Genomic DNA, 13,903 nt, shown 5'->3' with positions numbered 1-13,903 from the left:
ATCAAGGGTTAACCTAGGTCTCTAATTCAATCTAATTGGTGATCAAGGAATTAAAAGCATTAAGAACAGGTCAAAATAAACAACTTAAATCCATCAAACATAACTAAAAGAGAGATAAATAAATCAGACTACGTATTAAGTTCAATCATAATCTTAGATAAATAAATTAGTTCCTAATTAAGGCACACATCATCATCAAATTAGAATCCCTTTTCTGAATGGATCAAGCCTTGATCAAGTTAAGTAATTTTCAAGATTTTTAAAATCGAATCCATTTTTGAATGGATCGAGCCTCGATCAAGTCAAATAGTTTTTATATTTTTCAAAAAATGAATCCAATTTTAAATGAATCAAGCCTTAATCAAATCAAGGAGTTTTCATATTTTCAAAATCAAATCCATTTTTGAATGGATTGATCCTTGATCAAGTTAACCAGTTTTCAAATTTGTCAAAAATTGAATCCATTTTTGAATGGATTAAGTCTTGATCAAGGCCACGTGGCTTGATAAATTGATGCATATCATATTTAAAAGAACATAGAAAACTTAAACAGTTTTATTTGAGTGCCACATCATTGAATTATCGTAAATTTTAATGTTAATATTAAAATTTTTTTAAAATATAAGGACCTAATTTATATAAATTATGGTAAATTGATTAAATTCAACATTTTAGCATAGTAAAAGGACTAAATTCAAATGTTGACTTTTTTTTTATGGATTTTTGTTGGTTGTATAAAAGTTTTTTTTAAAAAAAAAGTTTAGAGTGTTTTTTTTTTGGATTATGATAATTTTTTAGCATAATATACAAAAAAGTCCCTAAACTAAACAAGAAAATTCAAATAAGCCATTATAATTTTATTTTGAACCAAATAAACCCTTATAATTTTATTTTGAATCAAATAAACCCTTATAACTAATGATTGATTCAGTCAAAATGTCATTTATTATTTTATATCGAGTGACATTGATGTGATATGTTAAATATTATAATTGATTATGATATAACATGTTGACATATCATAATTAATGATGATATGATATAACATGTTGACATATCATAATTAATGATGATATGATATACTAATTTGACATTATAACATAATCATGTAATATTTTTTACTTTTCACATCAATGTAATGGTAATAACATATAGATATAAAATGATAAATAATTTTTTATTAATGATAATTAGTCAATCATTAATTATAAAGACTTATTTGATTCAAAATAAAAATATGAAAACTTGATTAAATGTAATAAAAGAATAATGACTTATTTAAATTTTTTGTTAATAATTTAGGGTTTTATTTGAATAGTTTAAAATTTTAATTAAATGTAATAAAAGAATAAAATTAGAATTAGGCTTTCGGAGGGGGTGGTTTTAGCTGCAGGTGCTAACTTTGTGCGGCCAATGTGAGCGGTGGTTTATGGTTTGTCGAGAGGTGGGAATTTTTGGGATTTTTTTGTATTGCTTTTTGCTGTAAGTTTGCCGTTTTTGCTGGAATTTCCAAATTTCTGCTTCTCTCTTTCGACTAGTGTTGTTTGGCGCTTTTAAGCTAAGAGATTGGGTAATTGACGGTGCAGATTAAGTTGCACAAGTTGTGGTGGAAGGGCTGAGCTGGTGGTGGTGAAAGGTGCGACGCGACAACCAACAAGGAGAGGGAAAAGTGTTACGATTGGTACTGTTCCACCTGGAAAGTTTGTTTTTGGATGGCAACAACGACAGAAGTGAGTTGGAAGAGGAGGCCAATGGGAGGAGGAGGATGTGCTACTTCTCCGGTTTTATTTTTTGTATTTTTGGATTTTTTATTTTGAATGTATATTTGTATTTTAGGATTTTCTGTATTCGCAAATTTCGCATTTTTTTTTCTTTTTTTTAATATTTTTTGTTGTAAGTTTTTATATTATTTGTAAATTTTTTGTTTTTGTTTTGCAATCTTACAAATTTTTTTTTTCAATTTTTGTAATTTGTAATGTTTATTAATTTTTAAGGGCTCCGCAATTTGGGCTGAATGGGCCCAAATGACCAAATAGACTATGATGCTTAAATCCAATAATGTGGCCCAAATATGAAGATGAAAAAATAAAATATGAAAATTTAATCAAAAGGGTTATGGGCATATTAATTATTCTAAAAAGGGTAATTAATTACTCCACCCATTCCAAATTAAATGTCTATCTTTTTCTTTTTGAACGACTCAAAATTATGTTCATTTTCCTGAACACCTACAACTCTTTCTTTTCATACGTTCCAAGTTAATTTTTAATAATTCCTTCTTCTTTTTATACTAAAAATGATACTTTATCAATGCCATAAATATTTTTAAAAGATATTAAAAAACACAAAATTTAAAGTATTTTTTCTTAAACTCCATGCAAGTCAAATAGGGACATTTATTGATTTTATTGCCGTGTTTATATTATCTTGCACACAATACGACAAATCTTTCAAGTATTGTTTTTTTCTTACATGAACACCTGTACGATCTTACACAAGCAATGGCTTCGCATGCGAAATACCTAACTAAGATGAAACACCATCGTTTTCTTCCTGTGAATGAAATACGGTCCTATTAAGTATTTAGAAAGTAGCCCAGGCGGCGGAATTTGAGTAGAGATATTAGGTTGTGGCCGTAGGGTTCCTTAACGAATCAGGATGAGGTAATCTTGCCACATAAGCATGAGAGGTTGTAGAGTAGCCAGACGTGAGAGTTGAATTTGATGCTTCAGAAAAGATCAAGTTTGACACTCATGTTAGCGTCGTGTAGCAGTGGAGGATGTATATGATTTCCTACTGAACAAGGCATGTGCTATTAAAGGAGAAGCTCCATCAGACGTTGTGATTCACACACCTCAAAGGAAAATGAATGCATATTAATCACTGTTTCCCTCCTTTGCTGAGTTCCTTGAGCCAAGACACATGCCTCAACTTCTAGACTGTGACTTTTCCTCTGGCGCTTGAGACGCCAAGTCAATATTTGCTATCTTAGCATGTTACCTTGGCTGTGCTGATTCGATTTGCGGAACACGTCTATGAAAGTGATTGCATTGAAACTATGAGCATAAATGTTCTTGTGTAGGAACATTTTCAACAATAATAAAGGAAGAATGAAAGTAAAGAAATCTTTTAAATAATTATGATTGTTTAAAAGTTATGTTTGTTCACATAATTAAGTTTATTCAAATAATTATGTTAAAAAATAACACTTATGTTTGTCAAAAAATAGATAATTGTGTTTATTGAAAATAGAGAGTTGTATCTGTCAGAAAAAGCTAACTTTGCCTATAAATAGCATATGCCTCTCAAGGTTTTTGGTAATTATCTTCGAATAGAAGAAGATTGCTACAACCAAGATGAAGTCACAAACAAAATAAAAAAGATAAAGAACTTAAAGTAAAGCATCTCGAGTTGGAAAAGGTCCATGTGATAAAAGACAAACCATCAAGGTCCATGTGATAGATAGACATGTGGCATTCCTATTATACATTGAGCTACAATGATATCAATATGTAAATACCATCAAGAACAACGTGATGGAAAACAAAGGTGGGCATGTGTTTATTGGAAATAGACAATTGTGTCTGTTGGAAAATATGCTTGTAAATAAGACTTTTTGGCTTCTTGAAGATGTATGGAAAAAGACAAAAGAGAAATAATTTCAATCATTTTCTCCATTTTCTTTAAATTCTTCTTAGATTGCTTTTATAGTATTTTGCTGCAGAAAGACTCTATAAGAATTTGATAATCTTGTCATATCCTGGTGAATGCTTCGTGGATGGATTTCATTAGTGCAAAAACGCAATTAATTACTAAGCTTTATTATATCTTTGAGATTTATACATCGATAATTCTTTTATACACTATAAGTGGGGACGAATAAAACCTTAAGAAAAGTTGCATTGTTACACGCCTTAGAGCAATTTTTTTATTTTCTAATTCTGTGATCCAACATCTTAGGCATATAGTAACAAAAATAAAAATGATTTTATATAGGTATGCCTGCATTAATGTTACAAAAATGATTTTGGGGCATACAGTAACCAACATATTGAGATGAACAAAAGTTTTTCATGTGCTGTTGTGATCCATTATTATGAAAATTCAAAGAAAGGGCACATGTTGTACAGAGTCTGATTTTGTTTTTGATAAGATGATGTTCACAACTTTCAACAATAAAAGAGTTCATTTCGTTACATATAAGTGGGAGAATGTCGGATGTGGATCCAATTTTTATGCCCATGTCAAGTAAATTGACCCTCATCCACAAAATCCAAAAATATCTAAATGTTAAATAAGTTTTTGAATTATCTCAAATTTCTCAAAGGAAATCTCATCTTTTTATTATAAATAAGTTCTTATTTTGCCGTTTATGTTCAAATAAACCTTTACATCGACAAAAATATGTCATGTAACAATTAGCGAGCATTAAGTTCATCGTTTAGCCTCTATCTTCTACACTCATGACAGATGATGTGGTTTTCTCAAAGTAGTGAAATTGACTAATTAGAATGACAATGTTTTAGATGGAGAAGCTCTCCCACTCAACCAATTTCACCACATCAATAAAGTCACGTCAATGTTCATATATGCAAAAAATACTAATTGACCATGGATTTAACGATTGTTAAGGTCACATAATACACATAATATATTTTTGTTAAAAAGTTACTCTACATTTTTTATTGATGAATTTAATGATAAAAGTGAATTTAATAAAAAAGACTAATTTTTAAAATGATAAATTTAATTAATTTTAACAAATAACTATAAGCACAATTAATCAAATTCTTTCTAAAATAGCAATTTGTTAATTTAGCAAGTCTTTATAAAAACTCATTAACATTGCAAGAAAATAGACTTTTATTGACGGAAAGGAATCATTAATAAAATTTTGTCAACAAATAGAGATGGATAGCAGACATGCTGTATTCTAACAAAACATCAAAGAACTACCAATAGACTTTACTAACAATTATATTTTTGTTGGTATTTGGTCGGTAATTATTTGGCATATAATATAAGCAAAAGGCACGAAGAACACCAACGGATGTAATATAATCGACGATTTCATCAAGAATTTTGTTGGTAAGTTGTATTATTTAAATGAAGTGAGCTCCTTCCCCCTCCCCTGATTTCTCCCTTTTATTTTCTGTATCTTCACTCTCCTTCTGCCTTGAAGCTCCCAACCCACTCCCTTTGCCCTTTTTCCCACCCGTTGAAGGTTGGCCAAATGTCACCCACTATCGACCAAGCCCCTCCACCGCTGAACCCACCCTCCCTATCGTCAAACCCACCCTTTTTAGTGTCGATTCCACCCATTTTAACCTAGACCCATCGCAAATTTGTAAACTCGCTACCAATTGAAAGTTGTTGAAATGTCACCCATTATCGATTGAGCCCCTTCATCGTCGAACCCACCCTTGTCACTGTTGATTCCACCCATTTTAACCTAGACCTACTGCAAATTTGTAATCACGTTGCTAATTGAAAGTTGGTCGAACGTCACCTACTACTAACCCAGCTTCTCCACCGTCGAACCCACCCTCCCCGTCTTTAATTCCATTCATTTTTGTATTGTTGAATTATTTGTTGCTATCCATAATTTAGTTAAAAATGTGATTTAGAAGTTAAATTGAGATATATATCATGTAGTGAAATTTTATTTTTTAATATTAGATATCGAGTTTTATCGCATCATAGAATATAATAAAAAAATTTAAAATTAATTATAAATAATATGTATATTGGTAAAATAAAAAATTTTAAATTATTATATTTACTTATGAAATTGAAGATTTTATGATATAAATTAAAAAATTATTATTTTTTATTTTAAACTCTTAACATATTTTTGAATAATATATTTTAAATAAGATATTCTTTGTACATATTAATTTATTAATTAAAAATTAAATAAAATTTGATATTTTTTTAATATATTCAAAAATAATTTATCATGTTTAAAAAATTTTAATAATTAAAAAATAATAATAGGTATGATATGTGTTACGTCTCATATAATATTTCTTTGATATTTGATTAAAATGATATAATATATTAATTAATATTATAATATATCATAGGATAATGATAATTTTATTGTGAACAAAATAGAAAGAAACGGAATGCTCAAAAGAAATTTTTGTGGTTTAAGAAATGGAAATTGTTCCAAATCGCTGAAAAAGACAATGATGGTCAATCTAAGTGGACTTTGATAAGACAGCTGCTACAGATGTAGTGAAACCAAGTCGACACAAGACGTTTCAAGAAACACCTCCATGAACGGATACCTCTATTTTTATATTTTTATTTTTTGTTAACAAAAGCGAACGTTATTATTATTCTGCTGAATTCTTAAACACAGACAGTTATTTTACAAGGCCATGGACTAGACTTACATTTCAACCGTGGCGATTTCCCAAGGAAACCAAAAACTAAAGACTCCGATGCGGGAAAAGGAAGATGGGAAAGTAGCGAAGGCCACGGTGCGATGGAAATACCATCCATGAATGAAGACAGGACGATATTAGACTTGGATGTGGCTTCATTACATGCTCATTGGACTTTGCGGATCGTTAAGAGCTGCAATGGCTGTTTCAATCTGTGCCTTTAGCTCATCTTTCTCCTTTTCATCAGCCTGTATATCAAGTTTAAGAGCAATTAAAAAGGTGAATTAGCAGCCAGGATCATTGGTTTCCAACCCTTGTATGATCAAGTCCAGTAAGCAAAAGCATATCTACAGAAAGAATAAAACAATACAATTTCTGCCAGTTGACTTTGATCTTCATCTGGTGACACAGAAATATTACAAGCAGGAAGGGAAGTTGCTAATTTTAGACTTTTATGTCCAAATCCCAGTTTTAATGAGTGCTGCTCAGCCATTTTTTTGACCTCTTTTGGCCTACCAGATGCTTCTTAAGGCCCTGGGGTGTGCAGACTGCAGTCTGCTTGGCTTTAAACAGGAACATGTGTTGTGACAAATTGTGAAAGAACAAAAGAGATTACCATTCAAATACAAGAAAAGGGTTATTTCAGGATTGGAGCCAAAAAGGAAGAAGTTGAAAATGCCAAAAAAGGGGAAACTTTAGGGTCCTTGTTGTATCTCCTGTTAAAATGCATTATATCCTAATCATACTACCATGAAACTGATAAAATGAAATTTGTCTGAGAAATTTTTTTTAAAAAAAAAAAAGAAACTAGATGGTGTGGAATGGCTACTGTATAAGAATATATGGCAAAAAAAAAAAAAAAAAGAAACTAGATGGTGTGGAATGGCTACTGTATAAGAATATATGGCGAAAAAAAAAAAAAAAAGAAAAGGGTAGGGCAAATTCCCAAGTTTTAGGTGAAGAGTGTAGACATTTGGCACTATTCTTTATCTTGTGGAGCCGAATATACGTGGATGACAGAAGACTGCTTAAATTAACATTCTAAAAGATTCATCATATCTTTCTCAAACATAAATAAAGCATTAAAAAGATCCAAAATGTGGGGCAAAGCATGCTTTTATAATAAACAAAACCTTAGCCTCTATGATTGTTTTCGGAAGATTCTGATAAAATATGTTTGCTGGCAACTTGCTGACAAATTCAATAATTTTTTAGTATAAAAAATTCAATGATATTTCAATTAAATAATTAATTCTTTCAGATATCAAAGACAAATAAATTAACCCAGAAAATCTGGATGTCTTGCTAGGGAAATGATCAATGATTAAAGCCCAAACCCAACACTAACCAACGCTCTAAGTGTCAACTGCTCCACCTAAATTTGGTGATGTGACAATTACATAAAACAATGTAAATTAACCAAGGAAAACTCACATCGAGAGGGTTAAAAAGAACAACCCCACACCTGTTTATGTTCTTGAATGAAAACGATACAAGAGTGGGATATTTATAAGAAGAAATTACCCACGTTGTAAAAAAATTCACACTAGAGAAAGGTGTGAGGATGACGTATGAAACCACATGTCATTGCTTGTTTTATCAGATTAGATAAATGAGAACACGTTTTGAATGCAAAATTTTTCTCTGTTTTTCCCATTGTTCACACATGAGGTTTCCATGTGGTTTCTTGGCTTTCGGAGTCTTGTTTGTTTCCTGGGATTTTACTGAAAAGCTTTTGACAATATGAGAAACAAGGATGTTTTGTCAGTTGGCCCAAAAGGATTGCATCTGACTAGGGGAGACGAAGACGTGGTAATCAATCACAGGGTGTTTGGGACCCCTCAAAGTTTGGATAACAATTGGCAGCTCATAGGAACACCACAAAAAGTGGGAAATTGTACAACTTTATGTGCCTCGGCTCTCTCAGCAACATCACCATTTTAGTGCAGTGGCCCATGGCTATGTTTAGATTAATTTCATGGGTCCTCCTCTCACATGATAGTTAATTTGAAGAAACTTGATAATGATTTTGTTTTCTCATATGGGTATCAACCTATCTTGTCTTATTAGAGATATCAACAAATAGAATATTTGTTAGTTTTGAAATACCTTAATCTAAACTCTATTTAATGATAGGATAGTTAAATTTTATAAATCAGTAATTAATTTTTTAAATTATTTATCAAACTTATACCCGAATATCCTAAACACTACTCATTATTTATTTAAAATAATTTTTATGTATATTTTTAATGAAATTTATATTAATAAATTAAAATTAGTTTATAAAAATAAATTAAAATTTAAAAATCTTATTTAAAATAATTAATAAATTTTAGTAAGTATTACATTAATTATAAAGAGTTTATATTGACCAAAAATATTTAAAATGAATTTATTAACAAAAATAATATATATGTAAAACTAAAATTGAATATTAAAAATTATTATTTATAATCGAATTCAGATAATGAGTACTGTAATCCTACTCGAATCCATAAAAGATAGTAACTTTACTACTAGAATCTAATTATAAAATACCTTAATCTTACTTAATCAAACAAGACAATACAAAGTACCTAATTACAAGATACCCATTGAAATCTTTATGCCCTACCTTCTAATTTTTTTCTTTATAGGAGAGACACCATTATGACTTGAACCTAAAGCTCTCTATTCATTCTTTACCTCATCCTAATTATAATTTAGAGTTTATGCACAAATGGTTACATGCCATATATATATAATATTCATCCAAAGGGTAAACCTATATTACTCAATGCCAAAAAATAAAACATGACTTAAATTTTATGAATTTGCTTAATTTTATTTTATTAGTGTTCTTTGTGATATATTGATCTAGTTTAAGTCAAAAAAAGTACTATTTAATTAAATTATTATTTTCAAAGAAATGTTTTAGCACATATATATATATATATATATATTTGAATATTTGGATTGTTTTGGTACGTTCTATAAAAATTAATTTGATGGTGATATCATTTCCCACCTTTGTACTTTACCTAATTGTCTTATACACAAAAGGAAAAAAAAAATGCATTTAAGGTTAACATAGGCCAAGTGGGTGCAGTAGCGACCTCCAATATTTATATATTGTCTGATGTCAACAAATTGATCACATGTCTAAATTTCGTGGCTATTTTAAGTAAAAACAGAACAAAACAAACAACGTGGATAATGCTGATAAAACAAGGTAAACTTGAAAAGGAAAACAAAAAACTTTGAAGTATAATCAACTCTTATAATATTTTGATAATTAAAAAATATTAAATTCAAAAAATATATAATACCAAATCATAAGTATTACGCTTCATATAATATTTTAAGATTTGTTTAATTTTGAGAGTAAGTTAAAAAAGGAAGCACAAGAAAAGAAAAAAAAAAGCTGAAGAATGATGCTATTGTAATAATAAAATAATAAATTATAAAAAAAATAATAATAGAGGTCTAAAGCGGAAGTGAAATGGGGTCCTTTCTTTTGATTACTTTAGTGGTCAAGGGTGGGTTTTATTCGGACACTCTGGATTTCACTTACCCCATCATTGCCCTAAATTACATTCATCATGATAGATCATCCGCTTTATTAAAGTGAGTCTATCGGTTTCCAATCTTTTAGGCCCCACAGTCCTTGGCCGTTTTTTATATTGATACCCTTCTAACTATGTACGCCTCCGATTTCAACAAATTTATTACCCAATAATTAATGCTCTTAATCCGCAGTAGTTTTTGTAAAGTCCGATTCTGTACCATTGCTTAAATTATTAAATATTTATCCAATATATTCATGTCTGCATATATAATAATGAGGGAAAAAAAATTATAAGACGTTATTACGATGATTTTAAATTTTTTTTATTTTATTAATTAATGATTTGGAAATATTTTTTTAAAAAAGGTGTTCTTCAATAATTTCTGACAATTGTTTTATAAAAAAATATTTAGAAATAAATAACCATTTGGATCTTGGAATTCTTAAGTTGTTTCAGCGTCGTTGAATTCATTTTCTTAAATAAATTAATAAATAATATTTAAAGTAGAGGAAAAACCCTCTCTCAAAAAAATCATTAAAATCAAAAATTAAAAAAAAAAAGCAAACAAAATAAAGTAATTAAAACCAGAAAGAAAAAAAAAGTCGTGAAACTTTAAAATGGAAAAAGTACTTTCTCTGTTTCAAAAAATAAATTAAAATAATAAAAAAAAGAGTATTTTCTCAAACTTCTGTAATTATAAGCACTGGCTGTGAAAGAAGGATATGTATTACTAGAAAGCAAATATGGGAAAAACTAAAGTGAAAACAGATTGGATAAATTGTTTTTACCCTGAAAAGGAAAGAAATCCAACAAGAGTAATCTTGTCTGAAGGCTACTTAATGCGCAATAATGCTGGGTATCCTATGATTAAATAATCAACCACCCCTCCCCTAAACATGGGATTTAACCCACTTAATTAATTACCCATCCATCCAACTTGCTCGATTCGAATTTTCTAATTTTGGATTAAAAAAACTTTATTGTTTATGCTGAGCAGGTTTTAGCAGTAATGTTGGCGCACCTTACCAAAAAATTAGAAAGAATACTAGGAATGGTGAGATTTGGGAAGGGAAGAAGAGAAGAGTAGATAAAAATAGAAAGAATAATGTTAACAGTGTACAATGTTTGGGTTGTCGGAATACTTAACAAAATCACTAATATATCATAAGATTTTGTCACCAGTGGAACAATGCCAAAATAGTTGGAAACAGGACAAGCAGGGATAGAACAGAGAGCAAAGAGCCTCAGAGAAGTAAATTTGAAAGGACTGACCTCAATGAACACGGTTTTCAACAGCCTCCCAGAGACAGCAGTGATATTCGCTGTGATGATCTTGAGCTTCAAGGACTCAAAAACCTCACACAGTTTCACCATCGTGTCTGTCCGTTTGCTACATGTTATGCTCACCACCACTGTCTTCTCTCCCATGTGCGTCACTTTGAGCTGCAGAAAGGATAAACAAAGTTAATTTCAATTCGAAAACAGAAGAAATTTTCAAAAGCAAACAATTACTCCACATCAATATAAATATACATATACATATATATTCGACAGCAACAGAGAGGGCGTACTTCAAGAACTTCAATAGGGGAAGTTCTTGATCCCCCGGAATCAAAAATGTTCTCCAGTTTGGTCTTCTTGGATCTCAGCAACACCGGTAGCTCTTGGTCAAACTCGTACCCCGGATTTTTCTTCAGTTTTCCTGACTCCAGTTCCAGTATCTCAGCCTGGATTCTACTCTCCTGCTCATGCAATTCCTGTATGTAGTCGATGGCATCCTTGATTATGGAAGCCTTGTCCATCTGGAAAAACATACCAATAAGATCAAAGTAATTAACAACCCAAAGAATCCCATTTCTTTTTCTCTAAAAGGATAAAAAAAGGAGAGAGAAAAATCTTAAAGAGTAGAAGCAAAAGCGAAGCAAATGGTGGTGGAATTTTTTGTTTATCCATCACCTTGCTGATATTTGGGACAACTGCTCTGAGTGCAAAGAGCCGTTCGTTAAGCTTCTTCCTCCGGTTTCTCTCGGAAACGATGTTCTTAGAGGCTGCAGACGAGGCTGCCCCATCAGGAGAACTCGAATCATAGTACCCGGAGAACTCATCAATTGCCCAGCTGCTTCATATTCAAGCAAATTCCGTTTCCATTAATTCAATTGTCTACAGTTGTTCATAGATACAGTGTGTAGCCAAAGGGCTAAAATGGGCAGAAAGAAAACAAAATTAATTTAGTTGGAAAGTTAACAAGGTACCTATATTCTTCGTTTTCCAGGAAATATTTGGTTTCCCAATAATTTTTGTACTCATCACCGATATTCTCAATATTCTCCATGGCAAGCATATGTTGATTTTGTAGAGAAAAATTAAGAGAGAAAGACAGGGGACAGAGAGAAGACTAAACTCGTTGAAAGGAAAGGCAGCAAGGATTGTTTCTCACTCCAGCTGGGCAAGAGAGAATTTACAAGGAGCGATTTGGGAATCAGAGAGACCAAGTGAGAAAGAGCCCAATGAGAGTTGAGAATGTTTTTGAGAAGGAAAGCAAACCGCAGGGGCGAGGCACCATTTATACCATGTGGGATGCCATGTTTAACGTTTCTTCACCTTCGTCGAAAGATCAGAGCCGTCAATCAGCCGCGGTCTACAAGGACGCGTATGAAAACACCACTTAACGCAACTGCTCCTCCCCCAGTCTCTCTTATGCCGTTTGAGTCCACACGCCCCGAATAATTGAAGCTTTTTCCTTGGGTCCTCACTTGTCACTACCATGCTCTATTATTTTATTCCAGGTGATTTTCTCCATAGCTCTCTCAACTCATCCTTTCACAATTTCACACGTCCGAAAATAAAAACAAAACTAAACATTGAAGCTATCAAACATTGTAATGTTTTGGCCTTTTGGCTGCTTAAAAGTACTACTATCATATCATATATTATTTTTAAAACTGAAGATCAATCTTTTGAATTTTGATTTCTTATTATTAATTAAGACGTCTAATTATTCTTTTTTGTCACAATTAAACACGGCAAATCATGATCACTCCATTAATGCTTAGTGCGACCTTGACCTGTAATAACAATTTTTTTTTATATGTATGATCTTACGTTACACGATCAAAAAGACAATTTTTTCCAGTCTTGTAGACTCCTCAACCCATGATTTGAATTCAAAATCCCTATATGATAGTCTCCAACTTAATTTAATCACTCATAAATCTTCTTACCAATATAGCTTGTAAAGGTGTTTGGTACATGTAACCACCAAGGAGTCCCCTTGAAGCCTTTTAGATATCTGTACTGTTAACAAAATCTCTAAAAGTTTGGTGATATCAACTCAGTTAATGAAATTACATAAAACTCAATATAATTGGTAAAGTTACATAAAATTCAAAAAAAAAATTAAAAATATAAAATTAGGGATGTGTTATGAAATAAATTTAAAAGAACAATTATAAGAAAAATATAAGAGAAAGTATTTAGAGAGAAAGAAAGTATTTAGGGGGAGAGAAGAAATTTTATTAAAGTATGCATACAAATGAGGTAAGAGGACTTATTTATAGGCAAATAACCCTTTACAAGATAAAAATAACATTTAAAGATTAGATGGATTATATCCTAATTTAATCTGATTTACATCAAATTTAGACATAGATAATATAAATGGATATTCACAAAAATATTCATAACAGGATTCACTTTTTTTGTTTTTAATAAAAATTGTTCTTATTTTAAAATAATTTATATTTTTTATTAAAGTGTGTATACAAATGAACTAAGGGAGTCTATTTATAGGCAAATAATCTCTTTACAAGATAATTTTTTTATAAGATGAAAATAACACTTAAAGATTAGATGGATTATATCCTAATTTAATTTGATTTACATCAAATCTAGATATAAATAATATAAATAGATATTTATAAAAATATTCATAACAAAATGTACTTTTTTTTGTTTTTAATA

At 30.6% G+C, this 13,903-nt stretch overlaps 1 protein-coding gene across 2 annotated transcripts; it reads right to left on the bottom strand.

The window, feature by feature from the left end:
• Positions 1 to 6,264: 6,264 nt before the first annotated feature.
• LOC110410524 (basic helix-loop-helix (bHLH) DNA-binding superfamily protein) lies at positions 6,265 to 13,418 on the bottom strand. 2 transcript variants are annotated; one of them, XM_021420258.2, is made up of 5 exons: positions 12,196 to 13,418; positions 11,900 to 12,062; positions 11,515 to 11,745; positions 11,216 to 11,386; positions 6,265 to 6,640 (listed from the first exon to the last, which is right to left on the bottom strand). In XM_021420258.2, the coding sequence occupies exons 1-5, from the start codon at positions 12,282 to 12,284 to the stop codon at positions 6,551 to 6,553; spliced, it is 744 nt and encodes a 247-aa protein (XP_021275933.1). In that variant the 5' UTR covers positions 12,285 to 13,418; the 3' UTR covers positions 6,265 to 6,550. The 2 variants fall into 2 exon arrangements, with proteins under 2 accessions (XP_021275933.1, XP_021275934.1); XM_021420259.2 differs by having other exon boundaries at positions 11,900 to 12,059; positions 12,196 to 13,410.
• Between the last annotated feature and the right edge of the window lie 485 nt (positions 13,419 to 13,903).

Source organism: Theobroma umbraticum, unplaced genomic scaffold (assembly GCF_002168275.2).
Source record: "Theobroma umbraticum cultivar Fairchild unplaced genomic scaffold, ASM216827v3 scaffold_56.0, whole genome shotgun sequence".
Classification (NCBI taxonomy): domain Eukaryota; kingdom Viridiplantae; phylum Streptophyta; class Magnoliopsida; order Malvales; family Malvaceae; genus Theobroma; species Theobroma umbraticum.
This window is presented reverse-complemented; position numbering and strand designations above follow the sequence as displayed.

Bases quoted from the DNA above. Each gene is read 5' to 3' on its own strand.
- LOC110410524 (XM_021420258.2), bottom strand. From the start codon at position 12,284: ATGCTTGCCATGGAGAATATTGAGAATATCGGTGATGAGTACAAAAAT. The intron at 12,063-12,195 runs GTACCTTGTTAA...TTGAATATGAAG, and splicing joins CTGGAAAACGAAGAATATAG to CAGCTGGGCAATTGATGAGT. The intron at 11,746-11,899 runs GTGATGGATAAA...ATGTTTTTCCAG, and splicing joins TTGTCCCAAATATCAGCAAG to ATGGACAAGGCTTCCATAAT.